This window comes from Mercenaria mercenaria, chromosome 11, assembly GCF_021730395.1.
Source record: "Mercenaria mercenaria strain notata chromosome 11, MADL_Memer_1, whole genome shotgun sequence".
NCBI classification, from domain to species: Eukaryota; Metazoa; Mollusca; class Bivalvia; order Venerida; family Veneridae; genus Mercenaria; species Mercenaria mercenaria.
Genome location: NC_069371.1, coordinates 8,953,777 through 8,977,580, shown reverse-complemented (window position 1 = coordinate 8,977,580; position 23,804 = coordinate 8,953,777). Strand labels below are relative to the sequence as shown.

The 23,804-nt window shown below is 37.0% G+C and overlaps 1 protein-coding gene across 3 annotated transcripts in view; it reads right to left on the bottom strand.

Moving 5' to 3' along the window:
- Nucleotides 1-23,804, bottom strand: part of LOC123531433 (nostrin-like) — an 82,745-nt gene that overhangs the window by 18,672 nt on the left and 40,269 nt on the right. For all 3 annotated transcript variants that reach the window (XM_045312391.2, XM_045312389.2, XM_045312388.2), the window contains 5 exons: nucleotides 19,970-20,050; nucleotides 19,045-19,107; nucleotides 17,829-17,910; nucleotides 16,944-17,006; nucleotides 11,260-11,352 (listed from right to left, as the gene is read on the bottom strand). In XM_045312391.2, the coding sequence (XP_045168326.2) occupies nucleotides 11,260-11,352; nucleotides 16,944-17,006; nucleotides 17,829-17,910; nucleotides 19,045-19,107; nucleotides 19,970-20,050 (382 nt within the window). The remainder of the gene's footprint in view (nucleotides 1-11,259; nucleotides 11,353-16,943; nucleotides 17,007-17,828; nucleotides 17,911-19,044; nucleotides 19,108-19,969; nucleotides 20,051-23,804) is intronic.

Sequence of the window (23,804 nt, the reverse complement as noted above, 5' to 3'; positions counted from 1 at the left end):
TTTTTAACCCAAACCTCAGAATTTTTTTTTTATCGGTGCCGTGTTTCTATTCTTTCCTGTTTCGTTATATCTTTTGGGTAACTATTTGTATCGCAAAGTTTTCCTAGACAGTGTTCGTTGAGGTTCAACTACATGAATGATCGATATGACCGATAAGAAACAAAATATGTGAATGTTACGCTTTCTGTATCATATATGGCCAACCGCGAGAAGCCCACGTGTCCGTCGGCGCGTGGCATGATTTACATCTGCCAGAAGCTAATTAATATACCAAGCTCCGCCTACTGCCATACTTCCGCTTATGGTGGCGAACAATATTGAAATTCACCAGAATTCTGATTGACAAGGGGCAGTACTTTCGAACTCGAGACGCATAAAAGACAAGTGGACCATGATGGTCCTGAATCGCTCACCTCTTCCCACATGACCCAGTTTTGAGTATGACGTCGTTTTTTTCTATTATTTGACATAATGACCTAGTTTTTGAGCTAATGTGACCCAGTTTTGAACTTGACCTAGATATTATCAAGATAAAAATTCTGACCAATTTTCATGAAGATCCATTGAAATATATGGTCTCTAGAGAGGTCAAAAGATTTTAATAATTTTAGACCTACTGACCTAGTTTTTGACCGCAGTTGACCCAGTTTCAAACTTGACCTAGATATCATCAAGATGAACATTCAGACCAACTTTCATACAGATCCCATGAAAAGTATGGCCTCTAGAGAGGTCACAAGGTTTTTTTATTATTTGACCTACTGACCTAGATTTTTAAGGCACGTGACCCAGTTTCAAACTTGACCTAGATATCATCAAGGTGAACATTCTGACCAATTCTTATGGAGATCCATTCACAAGTATGGTCTCTAGAGAGGTCACAAGGTTTTTCTATTTTTAGACCTAATGACCAAGTTTTTGACCGCACATGACCCTGTTTCGAACTTGACCTAGATATCATCAAGATGAACATTCAGACCAATTTTCATAGAGATCCCATGAAAAATATGGCCTTTAGAGAGGTCACAAGGTTTTTCTATTATTTGACCTACTGACCTAGTTTTTGATGGCACGTGATCCACTTTCAAACTTGACCTAGATATCATCAAGATGAACACTCAGACAAATTTTCATACAGATCCCATGAAAAATATGGCCTTTAGAGAGGTCACAAGGTTTTTCTATTATTTGACCTACTGACCTAGTTTTTGACCGCACATGACCCACTTTCGAACTTGACCTAGATATCATCAAGGTGAACATTCTGACCAATTTTCATGAAGATCTCATGAAATATATGGCCTCTAGAGAGGTCACAAGGTTTTTCTATTTTTAGACCTACTGACCTAGTTTTTGACCGCACATGACCCAGTTTCGAACTTGACCTAGATATCATCAAGATGAACATTCAGACCAAACTTAATACAGATCCCATGAAAAATATGGCCTCTAGAGAGGTCACAAGGTTTTTCTATTATTTGACCTACTGACCTAGTTTTTGAAGGCACATGACCCAGTTTCGAATTTGACCTAGATATTATCAAGGTGAATGTTCTGACCAATTTTCATGAAGATCTTGTGAAATATATGGCCTCCAGAGAGGTCACAAGGTTTTTCTATTTTCAGACCTACTGACCTAGTTTTTGATGGCACGTGACCCAGTTTCAAACATGACCTAGATATCATCAAGGTGAACATTCTGACCAAGTTTCATGAAGATCTTGTGAAATATATGGCCTCTAGAGAGGTCACAAGGTTTTTCTATTTTTAGACCTACTGACCTAGTTTTTGATGGCACGTGACCCAGTTTCAAACATGACCTAGATATCATCAAGGTGAACATTCTGACCAAGTTTCATGAAGATCTTGTGAAATATATGGCCTCTAGAGAGGTCACAAGGTTTTTCTATTTTTAGACCTACTGACCTAGTTCTTGATGGCACGTGACCCAGTTTCAAACTTGACCTAGATATCATCAAGATGAACATTCTGACCAACTTTCATAAAGATCCCATGAAAAATGTGACCTCTAGAGCACAAGTTTACGGACGGACGGACGCACGGACGGACGGACGACGGACACCGCGCGATCACAAAAGCTCACCTTGTCACTTTGTGACAGGTGAGCTAAAAATTTCCTCGGGTCAAGCCGACGCACGGGACATTTTTTGTGCGGGTCAAATACGAGTTTTTCTCGATAAGTGCGAGTGAAAACCCAGAACCTCGGGTCTACCGAACGCCCTGCCGATTTCCTGGTATACTACAAAAAATTCATGCAAAAAGTTGTTTAGAAAATTCCACATGGACAAATCGTGGTACATAGTGTTCTCTGTGCAATACTGCAGACGTATTTAAACGAGTTTTAGATTTGTAAAAAAATGATTTTTCTCGTACGTAAAACATCTGGGATAGATAAATTCTTGGATATCATTATGTCATAATTTCTCAAACAATTTTGAAAACAAATAATAATTTTAGTTTCTATCTTTTGTCGTTGCATATTCTTTTTAATCTGCCCCGAGGATAAAACTGCAGTGACACTGCACAAGTCACTTGGAAAGAGCACAGTAAACGTCAAAAATATTAGACAAACAAAATTTTCTTACCTGAAAATTTATTCATAAAAGTTAAACATCCTTTTAATGCAATGACTAAAACCAGCGAAAGAAATCCATAATGTTTACATTTCTAGATTTTCCTATTTAAGTGAAATTAAATTTCCATGGGTCCACTTTTTCCTATTTTTCAAAACCCAGACTTTAGAAACATAGTTATTATTACTGAAACTTTCTATGACTTAAATAATGCAACTGAAATTCATGCAAATTTTTGACACTTGCCATCAGAAACTGGGTTTAACCTGTTTGCCAACAGTAGCAGATTAAAGAAGACACTAGAAGATCAAAGAAGACGTGTATTCTGTGTGATGTCATATTGATGTCACTGCTGTTGACATGTATTTAATTCAAGACCTTGTTATTTAAAAGTGATTGTGAAATGCTTTTATCGGTTTTTGTGTTTTGACTTTGAGTGCATTAGCACTGGGAGCTTGATTTATTTTTTGCTGATATGGAATTAACCTAGCTTTTTTAATTGTATTCATATTCAGGTTACTATAATAGGCTTTTCTTGGTTTAGGCAATCATTGCAAGAGTGAAAAAAACTTTAATTTGCAGTTCAATCACATTAGATTCACAAGGATAAGAAATTAGGTTTACATTGAAGGATAAGAAAACAGAATCACTGATATTTTCAGTGAATTTGTTATTTACTTTAAATCAATAGACTTAAACAAAGACAGGAAATAAAAACAAGAGGACCATGATGGTCCTGAATCGCTCACCTGTCCCCACATGAACTGAGTATAACGTCGTTTTTTCTATTATTTGACATAGTGACTTAGTTTTTGAGCTCATGTGACCTAATTCTGAACTTGACCTACATATCATCAAGATAAAAATTCTGACCAATTTTCATGAAAATCCATTTAAAAATATGGCCTCTAGAGAGGTCACAAGGTTTTTCTATTATTTGACATAATGACCTAGTTTTTGAAGGCATGTGACCCAGTTTTGTACTTGACCTAGATATCATCAAGATGAACATTCTCACCAATTTTCATGAAGATCTCATGAAAAATATGGCCTTCAGAGTGGTCACAAGGTTTTTCTATTTTTAGACCTACTGACCTAGTTTTTGACCGCACGTGACCCAGTTTCAAACTTGGCCTAGATATCATCAAGGTGAACATTCTCACCAATTTTCATGAAGATCTATTGAAAAATATGGCCTCTAGAGAAGTTAAAAGGTTTTTCTATGTTTAGATCTAGTGACCTATTTTTTGACCAAAGTTGACCCGGTTTCAAACCTGACCTTGATATCATCAAGATGAACATTCAGACCAACTTTCATACAGATCCCATGAAAAATATGGCCTCTACAGAGGTCACAAGGTTTTTCTATTATTTGAACTACTGACCTAGCTTTTGACCGCACATGACCCAGTTTCGAACTTGACCTAGATATCATCAAGATGAACATTCTGACCAATTTTTATGCAGATCCCATGAAAAATATGACCTCTAGAGAGGTCACAAAGTTTTTGTATTATTTGACCTAATGACCTAGTTTTAGACCGCACGTGACCCAGTTTCAAACCTGACTTAGATATCATCAAGGTGAACATTCAGACCAATTTTCATGAAGATCCATTGAAAAATACGGCCTCTAGAGAGGTCACAAGGATTTTCTATTTTTAGACCTACTGACCTAGTTTTAAACCGCAGTTGACCCAGTTTCAAATTTGACCTAGATATCATCAAGATGAACATTCTGACTAATTTTCATGCAGATCTATTCAAGGGTATGGCCTCTAGAGAGGTCACAAGGATTTTCTATTTCAAGACCTACTGACCTAGTTTTTGATCGCAGTTGACTCAGTTTCAAACTTGACCTAGATATCATCAAGATGAACATTCTGACCAATTTTCATGCAGATCCCATGAAAAATACGGCCTCTACAGAGGTCACAACATTTTTTCATTATTTGACCTACTTTTTGAAGGCACGTGACCCACTTTCGAACATGACCTAGATATCATCAAGATGAACATTCTGACCAATTTTTATGGAGACCCATTCACAAGTATGGCCTCTAGAGAGGCCACAAGGTTTTTCTATTTTTAGACCTACTGACCTAGATTTTGATATCATCAAGATGAACATTCAGACCAACTTTCATACAGATCCCATGAAAAATATGGCCTTTAGAGAGGTCACAAGGTTCTTCTATTTCAAGACCTACTGACCTAGTTTTTGAGGGCACGTGACCCACTTTCGAACTTGACCTAGATATCATCAAGATGAACATTCAGACCAACTTTCATACAGATCCCATGAAAAGAATGGCCTCTAGAGAGGTCACAAGGTTTTTCTATTATTTGACCTACTGATCTAGTTTTTGATGGCACGTGCCCCACTTTCGAACTTGACCTAGATATCATCAAGATGAACATTCTGCCCAATTTTTCAGAAATCTCATGAAATATATGGCCTCTAGAGAGGTCACAAGGTTTTTCTATTTTTGACCTACTGACCTAGTTTTTGACCGCACGTGACCCAGTTTCGAATTTGACCTATATATCATCAAGATGAACATTCAGACCAACTTTCATACAGATGCCATGAAAAATATGGCCTTTAGAGAGGTCACAAGGTTTTTCTATTATTTGACCTACTGACCTAGTTTTTGACCACACGTGACCCAGAGTCGAACTTGACCTAGATATCATCAAGGTGAATGTTCTGACCAATTTTCATGAAGATCTTTTGAAATATATGGCCTCTAGAGAGGTCACAAGGTTTTTCTATTATTTGACCTACTGATCTAGTTTTTGATGGCACGTGACCCACTTTCGAACTTGACCTAGATATCATAAAGGTGAACATTCTGCCCAATTTCATGAAGATCCCCATGAAATATATGGCCTCTAGAGAGGTCACAAGGTTTTTCTATTTTTAGACCTACTGCCCTAGTTTTTGACCGCACGTGACCCAGTTTCGAACTTGACCTAGATATCATCAAGATGAACATTCAGACCAACTTTCATACAGATCCATGAAAAATTTGGCCTTTAGAGAGGTCACAAGGTTTTTATTTATTTGACCTACTGACCTAGTTTTTGACCACACGTGACCCAGAGTCGAACTTGACTAGATATCATCAAGGTGAATGTTCTGACCAATTTTCATGAAGATCTTTTGAATATAGGCCTTAGAGAGGTCACAAGGTTTTTCTATTTTTAGATCTACTGACCTAGTTTTTGATGGCATGTGACCCAGTTTCGAACTTGACCTAGATATCATCAAGGTGAACATTCTGACCAATTTTCATGAAGATCTTGTGAAATATATGGCCTCTAGAGAGGTCACAAGGTTTTTCTATTTTTAGACCTACTGACCTAGTTTTTGATGGCACGTGACCCAGTGTCGAACTTGACCTAGATATCATCAAGATGAACATTCTGACCAATTTTCATAAAGATCCCACGAAAAATGTGACCTCTAGAGTGGTCACAAGCAAAAGTTTACGGACGGACGGACGGACTAACGCACGAACGGACGATGGACGCTGCGTGATCACAAAAGCTCACCTTGTCACTAAGTGACAGGTGAGCTAAAAAAATTAAGCATATTTAGTTCCATTTTCAACTTGCATGTCATGGCGCTATTAAAAATCTTTCCACGTTTCCCTAAAATCACTCCACCTCTCCCTAAAATCTCTCCACTTATCCATAATCTTAGCTGAGGAAGAAATGACTTCTCCCTAAAATATTAGCATAGCTTAAGCCCTGAGTAAACAATGTAAAACAAGTATTGTCTTAAAATTACATGATACATGGGCTTTGAAGGAGTGTGGTGCTGGTAATCAGACTCTGACAGGTCTACAGGGTAAAATATCAAAGATTTTGCTATGTACTTCAATGCTGTCCATCGGAGTAGGAATCCTGAGGAATGTAATGTTTTTTTATTACCCTAGCCAGTGCAAGGACATTCAAAAGGTCTGGCCAATTATTTTTGTTTAATATATTGATAATCTTTTAAAATTTTTTAAATTTCATATGGAGATAATAAGCTCTGTTTCTGACTGGTGTCAGGCTATCTGTTGTTTTTATTGTTATTTAAAAAAGGGGATATTAATATTAGTATTTATACTATGTGAAAACCACCACCCTTGCAGATATGTTACAATCAAGTTAGCATTCTACAGAGAAAAGTTAGTACCCAAAAGGTGTATAAACCAGAGGGTTGAAAAGAAAATGCAGGTGTTGTACAATTAGCATACAGAAAACAAGAGGACCATGATGGTCCTGAATCGCTCACCTCTTCCCACATGACCCAGTTTTGAGTATGACTGCGTTTTTTATATTATTTGACATAGTGACCTAGTTTTTGAGCTTTGTGACCCAGTTTTGAACTTGACCTAGATATTATCAAGATAAAAATTCTGACCAATTTTCATGAAGATCCATTGAAAAATATGGTCTCTAGAGAGGTCACAAAGTTTTCTATTATTTGACCTATTGACCTAGTTTATGAAGGTACGTGACCCTGTTTTGAAATTTACCTAGATATATCATCAAGGTGAACATTCTCACTAATTTTCATGAAGATCTCATGAAAAATATGGCCTCTAGAGAGGTCGCAAGGTTTTTCTATTCTTATACCTACTGGCCTAGTTTTTGACCGCACGTGACCCAGTTTCGAAACTGACCTAGATATCATCAAGGTGAACATTCAGATCAATTTTCATGAAGATCCATTGAAAAATATGGCCTCTAGAGAGGTCAAAGATTTTTCTAATTTTAGACCTATGACCTAGTTTTGAACCGCAGTTGACCCAGTTTCAAACTTGACCTAGATATCATCAAGATGAACATTCAGACCAACTTTCATACAGATCCCATGAAAAGTATGGCCTCTAGAGACAGGGATCGAATTTAACTTTTTTTCCAACTAGCAAATTTTTGCTAGTGCCATTTTTTTCCACTAGCAAAATGAGGGTTCCCTAGCAATTATTTAAAGCTGTTTATGTGCTAAATCCAAGTTGTTTTGTTTTTGTTTGGTTTCATATAAAAGTTCACAGTTCGGACAGGGGTTGGGGCTTTTGGTTTTGAAGTATGATACAATCCAAAGTACTTTAATGATTCTTTGGACTTTTGGCTTGACTTGATCTTTTAAGTTTTTCTCAGGTCACAGTTGGTAGTGTTGCTAGCATTTTCGAGCTCCGCAGGCTTTTTTGCACCAAGAAACATGTTATTTCCTCTCCATTTTCACAGAACTTTGCAAATTACCAGACGTCCAAATGAAAACGAATATTGCCTAGACACTTACTTACATATCCGATAATTACTTTTTTATAAAGCGACAAGCGTCTAGAAGCAGTCACGTGATTATCGGTAATTTAACCCGCCCGAAAGGAGTTTTTAAAGAGAAAAGGACAGTTTGAGCGAATTCCCCGATTTTCGAACGTGATCGCAAAAATATTCGAGTGCCATGATTTTCTACTCGTATTTTTTTATTCTTACTCGAATTTTGCGAGTTAGCAACCGTTAAATTCGATCCCTGTAGAGAGGTCACAAGGTTTTTTTATTATTTGACCTACTGACCTAGTTTTTTATGGCACATGATCCAGTTTCAAACTTGACCTAGATATCATCAAGGTGAACATTCTGACCAATTTTTATGAAGATCCATTCAAGGGTATGGCCCCTAGAGAGGTCACAAGGTTTTTCTATTTTTAAGACCTACTGACCTAGTTTTGATCGCGTTGACCAGTTTCAAACTTGACCTATATATCATCAAGATAAACATTCAGACCAACTTTCATACAGATCCCATGAAAAATATGGCCTCTAGAGAGGTCACAACGTTTTTTCATTATTTGACCTACTGACCTACTTTTTGACGGCACATAACCCACTTTCGAACTTGACTTAGATATCATCAAGATGAACATTCTGACCAATTTTTATGGAGATCCATTCACAAGTATGGCCTCTAGAGAGGTCACAAGGTTTTTCTATTTTTAGACCTACTGACCTAGTTTTTGACCGCACATGACCCTGTTTCGAACTTGACCTAGATATCATCAAGTTTAACATTCTGACCAATTTTCATGAAGATCTCATGAAATATATGGTCTCTAGAGAGGTCACAAGGTTTTTCTATTTTTAGACCTACTGACCTAGTTTTTAACCGCACGTGACCCAGTTTCGAACTTGACCTAGATATCATCAAGATGAACATTCAGACCAATTTTCATAAGGATCCAATGAAAATATGGCCTTTAGAGAGGTCACAAGGTTTTTCTATTATTTGACCTACTGACCTAGTTTTTGACGGCACGTGACCCAGTTTCGAACTTGACCTAGATATCATCAAGGTGAACGTTCTGACCAATTTTCATGAAGATCTTAGGAAAAATATGACCTCTAGAGAGGTCACAAGGTTTATCTATTTTTAGACCTACTGACCTAGTTTTTGATGGCACGTGACCCAGTTTCAAACTTGACCTAGATATTATCAAGGTGAACATTCTGACCAATTTTCATGAAGATCTCATGAAATATATGGCCTCTAGAGAGGTCACAAGGTTTTTCTATTTTTAGACCTACTGACCTAGTTTTTGAAGGCATGTGACCCAGTTTCGAACTTTACCTAGATATCATCAGGGTGAACATTCTGACCAATTTTCATAAAGATCCCATGAAAAATGTGACCTCTAGAGTGGTCACAAGCAAAAGTTTACGGACGGACGGACTGACGGACGGACGACGGACGCCACGCGATCACAAAAGCTCACCTTGTCACTTTGTGACAGGTGAGCTAAAAAACAAAAAAAAAACCTACCTACCTACTCACACTAAAAAGTCTGGGTCGCGTTACCGCAAACAAACAATATTTTAAGGATGGCCTGGCAAGAATCCTTTAACCCCCTATAACCTACCCCTATGTGTCACAGTTATACAGAAGATAATTTATGAGCCTAGGACTACAGCACCATAAGTGTTTGCATTTAAGCTTATTTATAAATCAAGCAATCTGAAATATGCATATTAAAATCATTTAAACAAGAGGACCATGATGGTCCTGAATCGCTCACCTGTCCCAACATGACCCAGTTTTGAACTGAGTATGACGTCGTTTTTTTTCTATTATTTGACATAGTGACCTAGTTTTTGAGCTCATGTGACCCAGTTTTGAACCTGACCTAGATATCATAAAGATGAACATTCAGACCAACCTTCATACAGATCCCATGAAAAATATGGCCTCCAGAGAGGTCACAAGGTTTTTTCATTATCTGACCTACTGACCTAGTTATTGATGGCATGTGACCCAGTTTCAAACTTGATCTAGATATCATCAAGTTGAACATTCTGACCAATTTTCATGAAGATCCATTCAAAAGTATGGCCTCTAGAGAGGTCACGAAGTGTTTCTATTTTTAGACCTAATGACCTAGTTTTTGACCGCAGCTGACCCAGTTTCAAACTTGACCTAGATATCATCAAGATGAACATTCAGACCATCTTTCATACAGATCCCATGAAAAATATGGCCTCTAGAGAGGCCACAAGGTTTTACTATTATTTGACCTACTGACCTAGTTTTTGAAGGCACATGACCCAGTTTCAAACTTGACCTAGATATCATCAAGGTGAACATTCAGACTAATTTTCATGAAGATCTTGTGAAAAATATGGCCTCTAGAGAGGTCACAAGGTTTTTCTATTTTTAGACCTACTGACCTAGTTTTTAAACACAGTTGACCCAGTTTCGAACTTGGCCTAGATATCATCAAGATGAACATTCAGACCAATCTTCATACAGATCCCATGAAAAATATGGCCTCCAGAGAGGTCACAAGGTTTTCTTATTATTTGACCTACTGACCTAGTTATTGAAGGCACGTGACCCATTTTCGAACCTGACCTAGATATCATCAAGGTGAACATTCAGACCAATTTTCATGAAGATCCATTCAAAAGTATGACCTCTAGAGAGGTCACAAGGTTTTTCTATTTTTAGACCTAATGACCTAGTTTTTGACCGCAGCTGACCCAGTTTCGAACTTGACCTAGATATCATCAAGATGAACACTCAGACCAACTTTCATACAGATCCCATGAAAAATATGGCCTCTAGAGAGGTCACAAGGTTTTTCTATTATTTGACCTACTGACCTAGTTTTTGACCACATGTGACCCAGTTTCGAACTTGACCTAGATATCATCAAGGTGAACATTCTGACCAATTTTCATGAAGATCTTGTGAAAAATATGGCCTCTAGAGAGGTCACAAGGTTTTTCTATTTTTAGACCTACTGACCTAGTTTTTGAAGCACGTGACCCAGTTTCGAACTTGACCTAGATATCATTAAGATGAACATTCTGACCAACTTTCATCAAGATCCCATGAAAAATGTGACCTCTAGAGAGGTCACAAGCAAAAGTGGACGGACGTACGGACGGACGACGGACGCTGCGCGATCACAAAAGCTCACACTGTCACTTTGTGACATGTGAGCTAAAAATGCTTCAAGAAAATATTAAAAGTGCAAATGCTAACAAAATCCATTTATTTGAATAACACTGTGAAAAAGCCATTTAATGACTAATACATATATCTGAGGTTTCAAATTATATTGTGAATACTAAAAACCCTATTTCTATCTCATTTTTCAACATGTGTTACCTTATTTATATCTTTCTCTGTTTTGGCTTTCCCCTGTTTTGATTCCTCAGCCTTCTCATGTGATTTGGCACAATCATATGCATTCTTCTTTGCCTACAAGATATAGAGCAATGGAGCAATAGATCAATGGATTATGGGATTATGTGATAATTTAAGTTATAGAGTTTATGAAGTGAATTCTTGGTGGAAAAAGAAACTGATAGGGAGTGACCAATGGAGGTTTCTTTTTCTCAAAGAATTCTCTTCATGGACTCTATCTGACACAGTGTGAAATCTACGTTTGACCAATCAGAATTGCAGAGTCAGTCGTATTCTTTTAATTGTTGTTTTCAAATCGTATCAGATTCTCCGACACCTCAAAGTAACAAAAATGTGTTGGCTTCCTTTGATATATCAATGAAGGGGCGGTCATTGGTACACATGCACATTCAGTCGATGCTCTTCAGGGTGAAGAACTGTACTTCGAAAAATACTGCTACTGTCACAAAAAAAAAGTTAGTGTTTCCTGCAGGCCTTTTTAACATGGCGCAGCGCCATGCCCCGTTTGAAGTGCCGCCAAGCTGCCCTTCAAACCGCCCGTTTGCGCCACGTGCCCTTTTATTCTATGATGCTTGTTTATTTATCTTGACAAGTGCCTTTTCAAAACCAGTCTGAAAAGCCAATGTCCGCGTGCCATGTTCCGTGTATTGTACCGTCAATTAGCGGCTGTGATCAACAGGTCGACACGTGGGTGCATCAACCGTGAATGACCCTGATTAAGAACTGACAGGATTATGCAATCAATTACTGTTTTATGATAGTTTAATTGGGAACAGTAGATGAAAATTTGTTTGTTTTTAGCACGTCGACGGAGAAGCAACATGTAGCCTTTTTACGGAAGATATGATTGAAACGGTCAATTAAACGATAATTATTTTAAAAGGTTGTAATCATTTAAAATGTAGATTGATTATCGCACATTTTCGATGCGCTAATTAGGCCTTTAAAAATAAAATATTGAAGGTTTGCCGATCGCCGACCAACCTATGAAAATTGACCAGACTCAAAATATTTTATATCGATTTTATCTACAAGATTTATTTTATTCCTTTACGGATATCATTTATAAAAATAATAAGACAAACGTTTAAGCTTTAGAATGATACCAAATTCATTAAAATCGACCGATGTCTTGATTTGTAATATTACGAAGCACATTCATGACGCGCCGATGCAGAAGTCGTCGCCATCTTTGAAATTTGAAAACGTACATCGGTATGAAAATAACCGATAACTTAGCGATTAAGTTATAAAACTGATCGAGATTTAAATGAATAAACTAAAAATGCAAGGCCCTAGTTTTGGTTTCGTAAATAATTTGTCAAAATGATTTTATAAGGCCGAAATTTAAGATGAAAGTGCACAGCCGCATGCGTCAAGCAAGCCGAAATTTTGAGTTATTACTCGCAATGAACCATTGGTATTCACATTTATGTTTGTATTACTGAATAATGTGTGATTAGACGAAAAAAAAACAAAAAAAAAAACAGATTCATAGTCAGTCACTGTATGTATCGCTAAAACACCCGAGCAACGGGGGAGTGATAAAAATAGTGGCAGACGATCTAATCTAGCAAATTTCACAGCATATACTTTTTACGTCGCATTCTACTTTCGTTTTCGCATGCCCAAAACACTAGCAAAATATAACTTTCCGACTCGACCTGTCGTCTAAATCTTACTGGCAAGGAAGAACAATGGGTTTAATCAGCAATATAGGTACAAAGTCATTGATTACATGTAGATTTGATGAACTGCCTATTCTCTTAACGTAAATCAGTGGTGAAATGATATGATTGACAAAATAAAGTTGGGCACTGATAGTTGTTCAATAAACTTGTTGCTTATTAATTATCACCTGAAATCTGTCTCTGAAAATGCAAGCTAACACTCCACAAAATATCTATCCCATATCTGAGATATGAAAGATTCTCAAATTCAATGAGAAAATAGTATGTAAAATAACGCCGACAAGCGTTCTTGGACAAATGCCCTTTCAATGCCAAACCGCGCGTTAAAAGTGCCCCTTTTCAAGGGAAGCACCATGCCCCTTTAAGAGTCTGCAGGAAACACTACATTGGTATTCAGTAATAAGAAGCCACACTTTTTTAACAAGAGCACCGCCTTGTGGGTGCAGAAGCTCATCTGATTTTGTCTCTGTATAACAGAAATACTGTCCTATCCATGATTTTCTAAGTCCAAAAGGGGCCATAATTCTTGCAAAAAGCAATGTAGAGTTACAGTACTTGCTGTGCAGAGTCAGCTTTTAATGGAGAATAACTGCTCCAAGTTTTAAAGCAATAGCTTTGATTGTTAAGAAGAAAAGTTGACCTAAACATTAAACTTAACCAAGAAATCTGATATTTTCTAAGTCCAAAAGAGGCCACAGTTCTTGCTAAAAGCAGGATGGAGTTACATTTCTTGCTGTACAGAGTCAGCTTTTGATGGTGAACAAGTGTTGCAAGTTTTAAAGCAATAGCTTTGATACTTTAGGAGAAAAGCTGACCTAAACACAAAACTCAACCAAGAAATCTGATTTTCTAAGTCCAAAAGGGGCCATAATTCTTGCAAAAAGCAGGATGGAGTTATGTTTCTTGCTGTACATAGTCAGCTATCGATGGTGAACAAGTATAGCACGTTTTAAAGCAATAGCTTTGATAGTTTAGGAGAAAAGCTGACCTAAACATAAAACTCAACCAGCCAACGCCAATCAAGTGATGACAATAACTCATTTTTTTCAAAAAATCAGATGAGCTAAAAATAACTTGCACTGACTGGTCAAAAAAGTAGGTTGCACACTATGATACGAAACTGGCAAAGACTATGAGATGAATAACAACTATAATTTTCAAATGAAGATTTCAATGAGTAATCATAAGTCTGTGTACAATTCAATTCAACACTACCTGAAATTTTAGATTTTTGTCCTTTCCTGGTGTAACAGTCAGTCCTCCCCACTCTCCCTCTCCCCTCTCCCCACCCCCCTCCCCCAACCCCCACCAGTTTTTTTCCTGGGAAAAGCTGTTAATAAAATGTTGGTAAGTCCGAGAGTCATTATGAAGCTAGGTGTACACTTATGACCAGATGGTACACCCCAGTCAGGTACTGACCATTTTATTATATACCTTGCTATACAATGTCAATGCCAGACAAGCAGATATTCTGCCATGGAACTGAAGTGCAACAATCACTATGCCAATAACATGTCAGCAAGTGACATTTGTGTAATTCTAGCATAAATTTGCTATTTATAGTAAGGCATTTAATGACATATACTGTAATTGCGACAGAAAATTGTGTAAATACCAAACAGACGAAACAACTAAGCCATGATTGGTGTAAACTGAATATTAATTTAGCTAATGTAAATGATCTAAATATGAATATAATTTGATTTCAACTGCATAATATTTCTTAATTACTGCCATGACAGAAGTGTCCAAATAATTTTTTATCAAACAAAACATAACACAAGACATAGCATAACACATTCTCCAGGGATAACCAAGTCATTAGATGAAAAAGATATTTCCTAACCCGAGAATTTTTTCATAAGATAAACAAAAAACTTTTGAAAAAGTGCATGCCCCCATACCACTTCATTTGAATGGATGCGGTAACTGATATGTAATATCTTGGTAAATGTTTGGTCAAATTTTTTACAACCTATATGTTACAGACCTGACAGGGAAAAAAACCCTATTGACCTTTGACCGCCAAGTGTGACCTTGATATCTGAGCTATGGGTCTGGATGTTGTGCATGGTAAGTTGTCTCATTATGGGAAACATTTGTGCCAAAATCTATAAAATCCCTTGATGGATGGCAGAGTATAACCATGACCTTTGGGCAAGGGGTCTGGGTGTTGCGCATGACACATTGTCTCATTAGTGGACATGTCTGTGTAATGTATATTAGAAACCCTTTAAGGATGACAAGAAATATGGACCAAACAGAAAAAAAGAACACTACTGACCCTTGACCTCCAAGTGTGACTTTGATCTGGCTAGGGGCCTGGGTGTTATGGATGACACATCACCTCATTATGGGACACATTTGTGCCAAGTAATATCAAAATCCCTTGATGGATGACAGTTACGGACAGGACAAAACACTACTGACCTTTGACATCAAAGTGTGACCTTGACCATAGAGCTAGGGGTTAGGGTCTTGTGCTAGATACATCGTCTTATTATGGGGAACATTTGTGCCAAGTAATATTAAAATCCCTTAATGGATGACAAAGTTACAGACCAGGCACAAAATCTAAATGAAAAATGAACCCCCAACCCCAATGGATGAGGGTGCATAAAAATTATCATGTCAGAAAAGTATATCTTTCCAAATTATAACTAGAAAATGCTTTTGTAAAAAAGCGCATGTCTCCCCCAATGCAAAGTCCTATAGGCAAGAAGTCAATAGGGGTCAGGAGCGAAAGTCAAAGAGACACTGATGGTTGGCTGCAATAGGGATCATCTACTTGGCATGTCCAGTCATCCCGCTAAATTTCAACACTCTTGGCCTAGTGGTTCTCAAGTCACTGTTCAGGCTCCTGTGACCTTGACCTTTGATCAAGTGACCTCAAAATAAATAGGGGTCATCTACTCTGCATGTCCAATCATCCTATTAAGTTTCAACATTGTAGGTCAATTGGTTCTCAAGTTAACTTATTTCCAAAAAATGATTTTACATGAACAGGCCACTGTGACCTTGACCTTTAATAGACTGACCCAATAGGGGTCATCTACTCTGCATGAACAATCATCCTATGAAGTTTCAACATTCTGGGTCAAGTGGTTCTCAAGTTATTGATTGGAAATGGTTTTCCATGTTCAGGCCCCTGTGACCTTGACCTTTAACGGAGTGACCCCAAAAACAATAGGGGTCATTTACTCTGCATGAACAATCATCCTATGAAGTTTCAACATTCTGGGTCGAGAGGTTCTCAAGTTATTGATTGGAAATGGTTTTTCATGTTCAGGCCCCTGTGGCCTTGACCTATAACAGAGTGACCCTAAAATCGTTAGGGGTCATCTACTCTGCATGACCAATCATCCTATGAAGTTTCATCATTCTGGGTCAAGTGGTTCTCTAGTTATTGATCGGAAATGGTTTTCAATGTTCAGGCCCCTGTGACCTTGACCTTTGACGGAGTGACCCCAAAATCAAAACGGGTCATGTACTCTTCATGACCAATCATCCTATGAAGTTTCAACATTCTGGGTCAAGTGGTTCTCTAGTTATTGATCGGAAATGGTTTTCAATGTTCAGGCCCCTGTGACCTTGACCTTTGACGGAGTGACCCCAAAATCAATAGGGGTCATGTACTCTACGTGACCAATCATCCTATGAAGTTTCAACATTCTGGGTCAAGTGGTTCTCTAGTTATTGATCGGAAATGGTTTTCAATGTTCAGGCCCCTGTGACCTTGCCCTTTGACGGAGTGACCCCAAAAACAATAGGGGTCGTCTACTCCAGCAGCCCTACAACCCTATGAAGTTTGAAGGTTCTAGGTGAAATGGTTCTCCAGTTATTGCTCGGAAATGAAGTGTGACGTACGGACGGACGGACGGACGGACGGAAGGACAGGGCAAAAACAATATGTCTCCTGGGGGAGACATAATTACAAAATTGAAAACTTCTTACCCTATTTTCTTCGGTTCTTTTATCTGTAAGTGTTTTCAGCGCCTTATCTACTGAATTTTCGATCTGAAATGTAAGTATTTTTACCCGCTTTTTATCTACAGTTTCAACAGATAGAACAGCTATGAGCATGAATTATATGTGAACCAACTTAATATTCCCTGCCCGTAATTTGAGGACAAGGAAATCCATCAGTGGTTGCGATTTTGTCCAAAAACAACATTTTACTGAAGTATCTGGACTTATCTCAAGCTGCCAATGGGATTTTCTTAGTACTGCAACTCGAATAGTGTGGTAATTTTCTTATCTCACTGTAAAGATTTTTTTCTTTCTGGCTTGTCTGGTTTAGAGTCACAACAATACAAATGAGATCATTTAGAGACTTTTCCAGCTTTTGATGGTGGAGGACTGACTCCAAATGTCCCCATGTCACTGATTCAGGCATGGATGGGCACCAAGGTAGAACCATCGGCCATCTGTGAGCCCAGTTGGCTGGCTTTTCCCTAAGCCATGCAAGTGAGACACAAATGACTGGAAGTCAGCTACATAAGCCACTCGGCCATAGAGGCCTCCATTACTGAAACATATGTCAGATTGTATCAGTCAACATACATAGCATCTTAGTAAAGGATTGTGACATGGTAAAGTATCACAAATCACAAAGATTCACACCCTCAACCATCAGGTCCAACAGTCACTCCTTATCCTATTTCAATATAACTGAACCATTAGTCATCAGACACCCTAATAAAGCTATTTTACGTATATTTCTGCCTAGTTTACACAAAACTAACAACCATCCCACAGGGACAAGAGACAGATTATAAACAGTCATTAACACCATTTATTATAAAGACATATAACTAGATAGGTAGAATCAATACGTACAGGTTTTCTAGTTTTGTGCTGACCATCAACTAATTGTTTCAGTGGTTTTGCTATGTCTTCTAATAAAGCTGTTGCTAAATTTCTGAAAAGAAAATAACAATCGGAGTAAGACGAGCTGAAAGGAACAATTTGTAAAATGTCATTAATCATTAACTACTGAAGACAATTTGTTATCTGAACAGAAGATGAATATTCCAACTGCTATTTCCATAAATCACCTAGCCTCTAATAGTTTATTCCAATACCCAATTAAAAAATACAATAATTGTTGAAATATAAAACACTTCAGGTAGATTTTTTTTAAATTAGCATGATTAGGTGCATGCATATAAACCTTTCAGGAGTTCAAGGTGGATTTCAGACTTTCTAAAGGGAGATTTACTATCCTTTATGAATTGTAACAAACTTTAGCATCTGCACCATTCCTTTACCCATAAATGAACAAATAAATAAATATCATGTTTAATTACATTTATACAGTTAATACTTTTTGCAAGTATGTAATTTCTTTGGATCACCTCTTTTATGGCAAATGTTTTTTTTTGTTTTTCACATTCTCATCTTAAAAAAAAAGTTTCTTCCTCCTGGATTCCAACTGCAACAAGCCAGAGCAACTGGATGGATATCCTAATTCTCTAGACCAATCCATTAATTTTATCACTGCAAGTATTAATTTCTTGTTTTGTTTTCGAACAGTTTGCTTTTGAGAATCTCCCTCTAAATTGACATAAGAAATATTTTTACAAGAATTTTAGGATTATATCATATACAGGCATGTTCAGTTCTACATACAGGAATGTTCAGTTCTGCATACAGGAATGTTCAGTTCTGCATACAGGCATGTTCAGTTCTACATACAGGCATGTTCAGTTCTACATAGTATTACAGTCATGTTCAGTTCTACATACAGGCATGTTCAGTTCTACATACAGGCATGTTCAGTTCTGCAGTTAGCAAGTTTTCATTGGCAGCTACTTACAACAGAAATGAGGAAGTTTGTTTCTTGTCACATTCATGGGATTTCCATGACTGATTATGACTGCGTAACACCTATCTCAGGGCGGAGTATAGAATTTTAAAATATGGAAAACTGGTCAGTACTGGTTTAGAAACAAGTAAAACCGAGTCAGTGAATTATCCACCAGTACAACAGATGGGACTGTTGAAAATTATTTTGTTAAACTTTTATCTAACAAAACAAAAAGTAAAAACTTACTTGTGTAATTCTGCCTCCACCTCTATACTGGAAGCTACTGCCTTCCAGCCATCTGTTAAACTCCTGTAATATAAATGTTTGTCTGGAATTATACATTTGAAGTCAAGGTGCAGTGAATTTGATGCTTTAACTATTAATGGGTGAAAAGTCAGTAAAAGTGTTATACTTTGAAGTGCTATTGTAACCCAATCAGGATAAAACCCTCAACCTTCATCTTGTCAGATAAGAACATTTGAATCCCTCATGTTGAGATCATCACCAACACCAGTCACCATAGTAAAATGTTTTTTTTTTTTTTTTTTTTTTTTTGGTTTAACGCCGTTTTTCAACAGTATTTCAGTCATGTAACGGCGGGCAGTTAACCTAACCAGTGTTCCTGGATTCTGTACCAGTACAAACCTGTTCTCCGCAAGTAACTGCCAACTTCCCCACATGAATCAGAGGTGGAGGACTAATGATTTCAGACACAATGTCGTTTATCAAATAGTCTCGGAGAACATACGCCCCGCCCGAGGATCAAACTCACGACCCGGCGTTCCGTAGACCAACGCTCTTACCTACTGAGCTAAGCGGGCGGGGTCCATAGTAAAATGTCATATATGAATTATTAGTATTTAATATGCCCTTAAAATAGTCAATTTCTGTAAAACATGTACACATGTTTACTGCCTGCCAAGTAGCTTGATGTAAGAACTGCACATGACTATATTTATATAGCCCACAATGTCTATAGCTGCACAGGAAAAATTAAATGATGATTTGAATAAGAATATACTTCTGAACCCACTGATTCATGTTCACCAGCTGCATGTAGAGGGAAAAATATTAAAACTGGTACTGATCTGATGAAAACTGAGCTCTTTAACAGACACATAACTGATAAACCATACTAAACCTACTGATACTCAATATTTCAGTAACATACCCAGAGCTGTTCTGTGAAGCTTTTAGAAGTTTCACTGCAATTTTAGTCAATCCTTTAGAGTAGGTACTTTCTAAGTCAGCTCTGAAATAAAAGAAGGTATTCTTAAGTACCATGAAATCATTAATTTCATACGCATGAAATTTTGTAGTTTTGGCAAAATCTATGTTTGAATCTGTGGATTTTAAAGATAAAGTAAATGGGAAATTTGCTTACTTGTCTGGATTTAATTTTGCACAGTGATACAACCTTGAAGTCAACAAACAAGAGGGCAGGGATATAAGCTAGCTATTTTTATTTAGGGGCCCAGACTGTCAAAAATAAATGTTTAACATTAGGTATATGGGCATTTTCTCCAACAATTTAGGGGCCCAGCCCAAAATCTAGGGGCCATGGGCTACTGGGCCCCTGCTAATTTATATCCCTGAGAGGGTCATTGACCCTAAAGCGCTCACCTGTGTACAAGGCTTCAAGTGTGTTTGTGTAATGTAATGGTACAAGTACTGAGTTAGGTTTCTCCTATGTTAGTCTATATTATATACATGTCACATACATTTTTGAACTTAGGGCAATAATTTGAACAATTGTGGTAGACAGTACAACTCTGATATCACATGCCAAATATCAAGGTTCTAGCTATTATTGATTCAGAGAAGAAGATTTTCAAAGTTTCTTATATATAAGCCTTTATTAAGTACATGTCACAAACAGGGACACGTCCACTTTTGACATTAGGGCAATAATTTAGACAGTTATGGTAGAGAGTCACACCCTTTTATCACATGCCAAATATCAAAGCTCTAAAGAAAAAGATTTTTGAAGTATGATAGTTGAAAAACTATTTCTAAAAATACCCATATGTTCAATGAACCGGAACAATATGAATAATTTTGAAAGAGGGCTACCAAGAGATCATTTGTGTAAAGTTTCATCAAAATCCATTCAGTGGTTTTGGAGGAGATGTTGTTAAAGAAATTGTTGATGAAAAGTGACCACGCCCTCTGGCAGCCATGTTTTTTAATGAATCATAAAAAAATTTGTAGAAGTTCACACAAGGACCATTTGTGTGAAATTATTTTAAAATTTGGCTAATAGTTTTATACAAGAAGATTTTCTAAGTTTCTACTATTTACATAAAGGGAAAAAAGACCACGCCCGCTGACAGCCATGTTTTTTGACAAATCAGAATAAATTCAACAATCTTGGTAAAGGGTCACTGAAGGACCATTTGTGTAAAATTATTCTGAAATCAGGCCAGCAATTTCACACAAGAACATTTTTTAAATTTCCACTATATACATATAGGGAAAAGTGATCACGCCCCCTGGTGGCCATGTTTTTTGGCAAATTGGTATAATTTGAACAATCTTGGTAGAGGGTCACACAAGGACCATTTGTGTGAAATTATTTCAAAATCAGACCAGTGGTTTAGGAGATGTTGTTTGAAGATTTTTCTATTTTTAGCTCTGGTCGCCCCTATGTGCAACCAAGCGGAACTGTTTGAACAACTTTGGTAGAGGACCACCCAAGAAACATCCAGGCCAGGTTTCATCAAAATCCATTCAGTGGTTTTGGAGGAGATGTCGTTTAAACACAATTGTTGATGGATGGACGACTTGATGACGCATGCACACACAACGGACACAGTGTGAACACAATAGCTCACCATGAGCACTTTGTGCTTAGGTGAGCTAAACAAGAGCTGTCACAGGAGACAGCGCGCTCAACTATTTTGATGCTGGATAGTGAAACTGGGCACATCTGAGGAAACTAGAGCTGTCACTGGAGTGTTTAATGACTCCAATTGTGGATGAAGATATTGTCAAAAATATCAACTTAAAGTAATAAGAGAGATAAAGATAATATGTATCAAAACACTATATAAGTATATCCTAAGCAAAAAGGGGCATAATTCATTAAATATTGGTGCCAGAGTTATGCACCTTGTGTCATATGGTGTGGGTGATTATGTTGAACAACTACATTAAGTTTGAATCAAATCCATTCAGTAATAACAGAGACAGAGTGAAAGTGCATCAAAACTTTAACCTAAAATTCTAAGTAAAAAGGGGGAATAATTAATGAAAAATTGGTGCCAGAATTATGCACCTTGCGTCATATGGTGTTGGTGATGATGTTGAACAACTATTTTAAGTTTGAATCAAATCCATTTGGTAATAAGAGTTGGAGTGAAAGTGCATCAAAACTTTAACCTGAAATTCTAAGTAAAAAGGGGGAATAACTCATGAAAAATTTGTGCCAGAGTTATGCACCTTGTGTCATATGATGTGGGTGATGATGATGAAGAATTATTTTAAGTTTGAATCAAATCCATTTGGTAATAACAGAATTGAACTGAAAGTGCATAAAAACTTTAACCTGAAAATCTAAGTGAAAAGGGGGGATAATTCATGAAATATTGGTGCCAGAGTTATGGCCCTTATGTCAGATGATGTGGATGATGATGAGGAATAAGTATTTCAAGTTTGAATCAAATCCATCAAGTAATTACAGAGATAATTTGAAAAAAGAGAAAGTGCACCAAAACTTTAACCAAGGTGGGGACACGGAAAGACGCTGACGCCAGGGCGAGTAGGATAGCTCTCCTTATACTTCGTATAGTCAAGCTAAAAATGAGTATCCTGAACAAGGCATCTATTATCATTGTGACTGTTACAGTTCAAGTTTTAAGGTTTAGCAGTATATCATAAAACCACAGAAATGTTTAGAAAACAAACAACATCTTTAAAAACAACCTATCTGTCCAATACATTTTTACCATTCTGTCCTGTAGAATTGGATAATTAAAATATTCTAAAAGAGTTGTCCTCCTTTAAACAAGAGCTGTCCGTAAGACAGCGCGCTCGACTTTTCTCAGTGCTTGACTCTGAATTAGAGCTTTGCCATTAAAAAAAAAATCCAAGTTAAAAAGGGACATAACTCTGTCAAAATTCAAACCAGAGTTATGGGAATTATGTCTCCTGGTGTAGACTTTGATAGTAAATAACTATTTTGAGTTTCAAGTCAAAAGCTTTACTAGCAACAGAGATATTTGACTTTATCAAAAAATTTAACAAAAAAATCTAAGTTAAAAAGGGACATAATTCTGCCAAAATTCAAACCAAAGTTATGGGGATTGTTTCTCCTGGGGTAGACTTTGATGGTAAACAAGTATTTTAAGTTTCAAGTCAAAAGCTTTGATAGTAACAGAGATATTTGACTTTATCAAAAACTTTAACCAAAAATTCTAAGTTAAAAAGGGGCATAATTCTGTCAAAATTCAAATCACAGTTATGTGAATTGTGTCTCCTAGTGTAGATTTTGATAGTAAATAACTATTTTGAGTTTCAAGTCAAAAGCTTTAATAGTAACAGAGATATTTGACTTTATCAAAAATTTTAACAAAAAATTCTAAGTTAAAAAGGGGCACAATTCTGTCAAAATTCAAATCAGAGTTATGGGGATTGTTTCTCCTGGTGTAGACTTTGATAGTAAATAACTATTTTAAGTTTCAAGTCAATAACTTTGATAGTAACAGAGATATTTGACTTTATCAAAAACTTTAACCAATGGCGACGGCAACGCCGACGCCGACACCAACACCGACACCAATGCGAGTACAATAGCTCTACTTTTCGAAAAGTCGAGCTAAAAAGGAATGCCATTTGTAAAGAAATAAAAGTAAACAATTGTCAAAAACGATGTTTAGCCTAGTTATGTAAAGTTTAAGCACTGGTACATTGTTGCAAATGCATCAAAATGGAGACATATTTAACAGCTTTTTAAAAATGGTGTGTTTTTAAAGGCAATGAACTGTCCAGAAGTGTGGCCCCTTCAT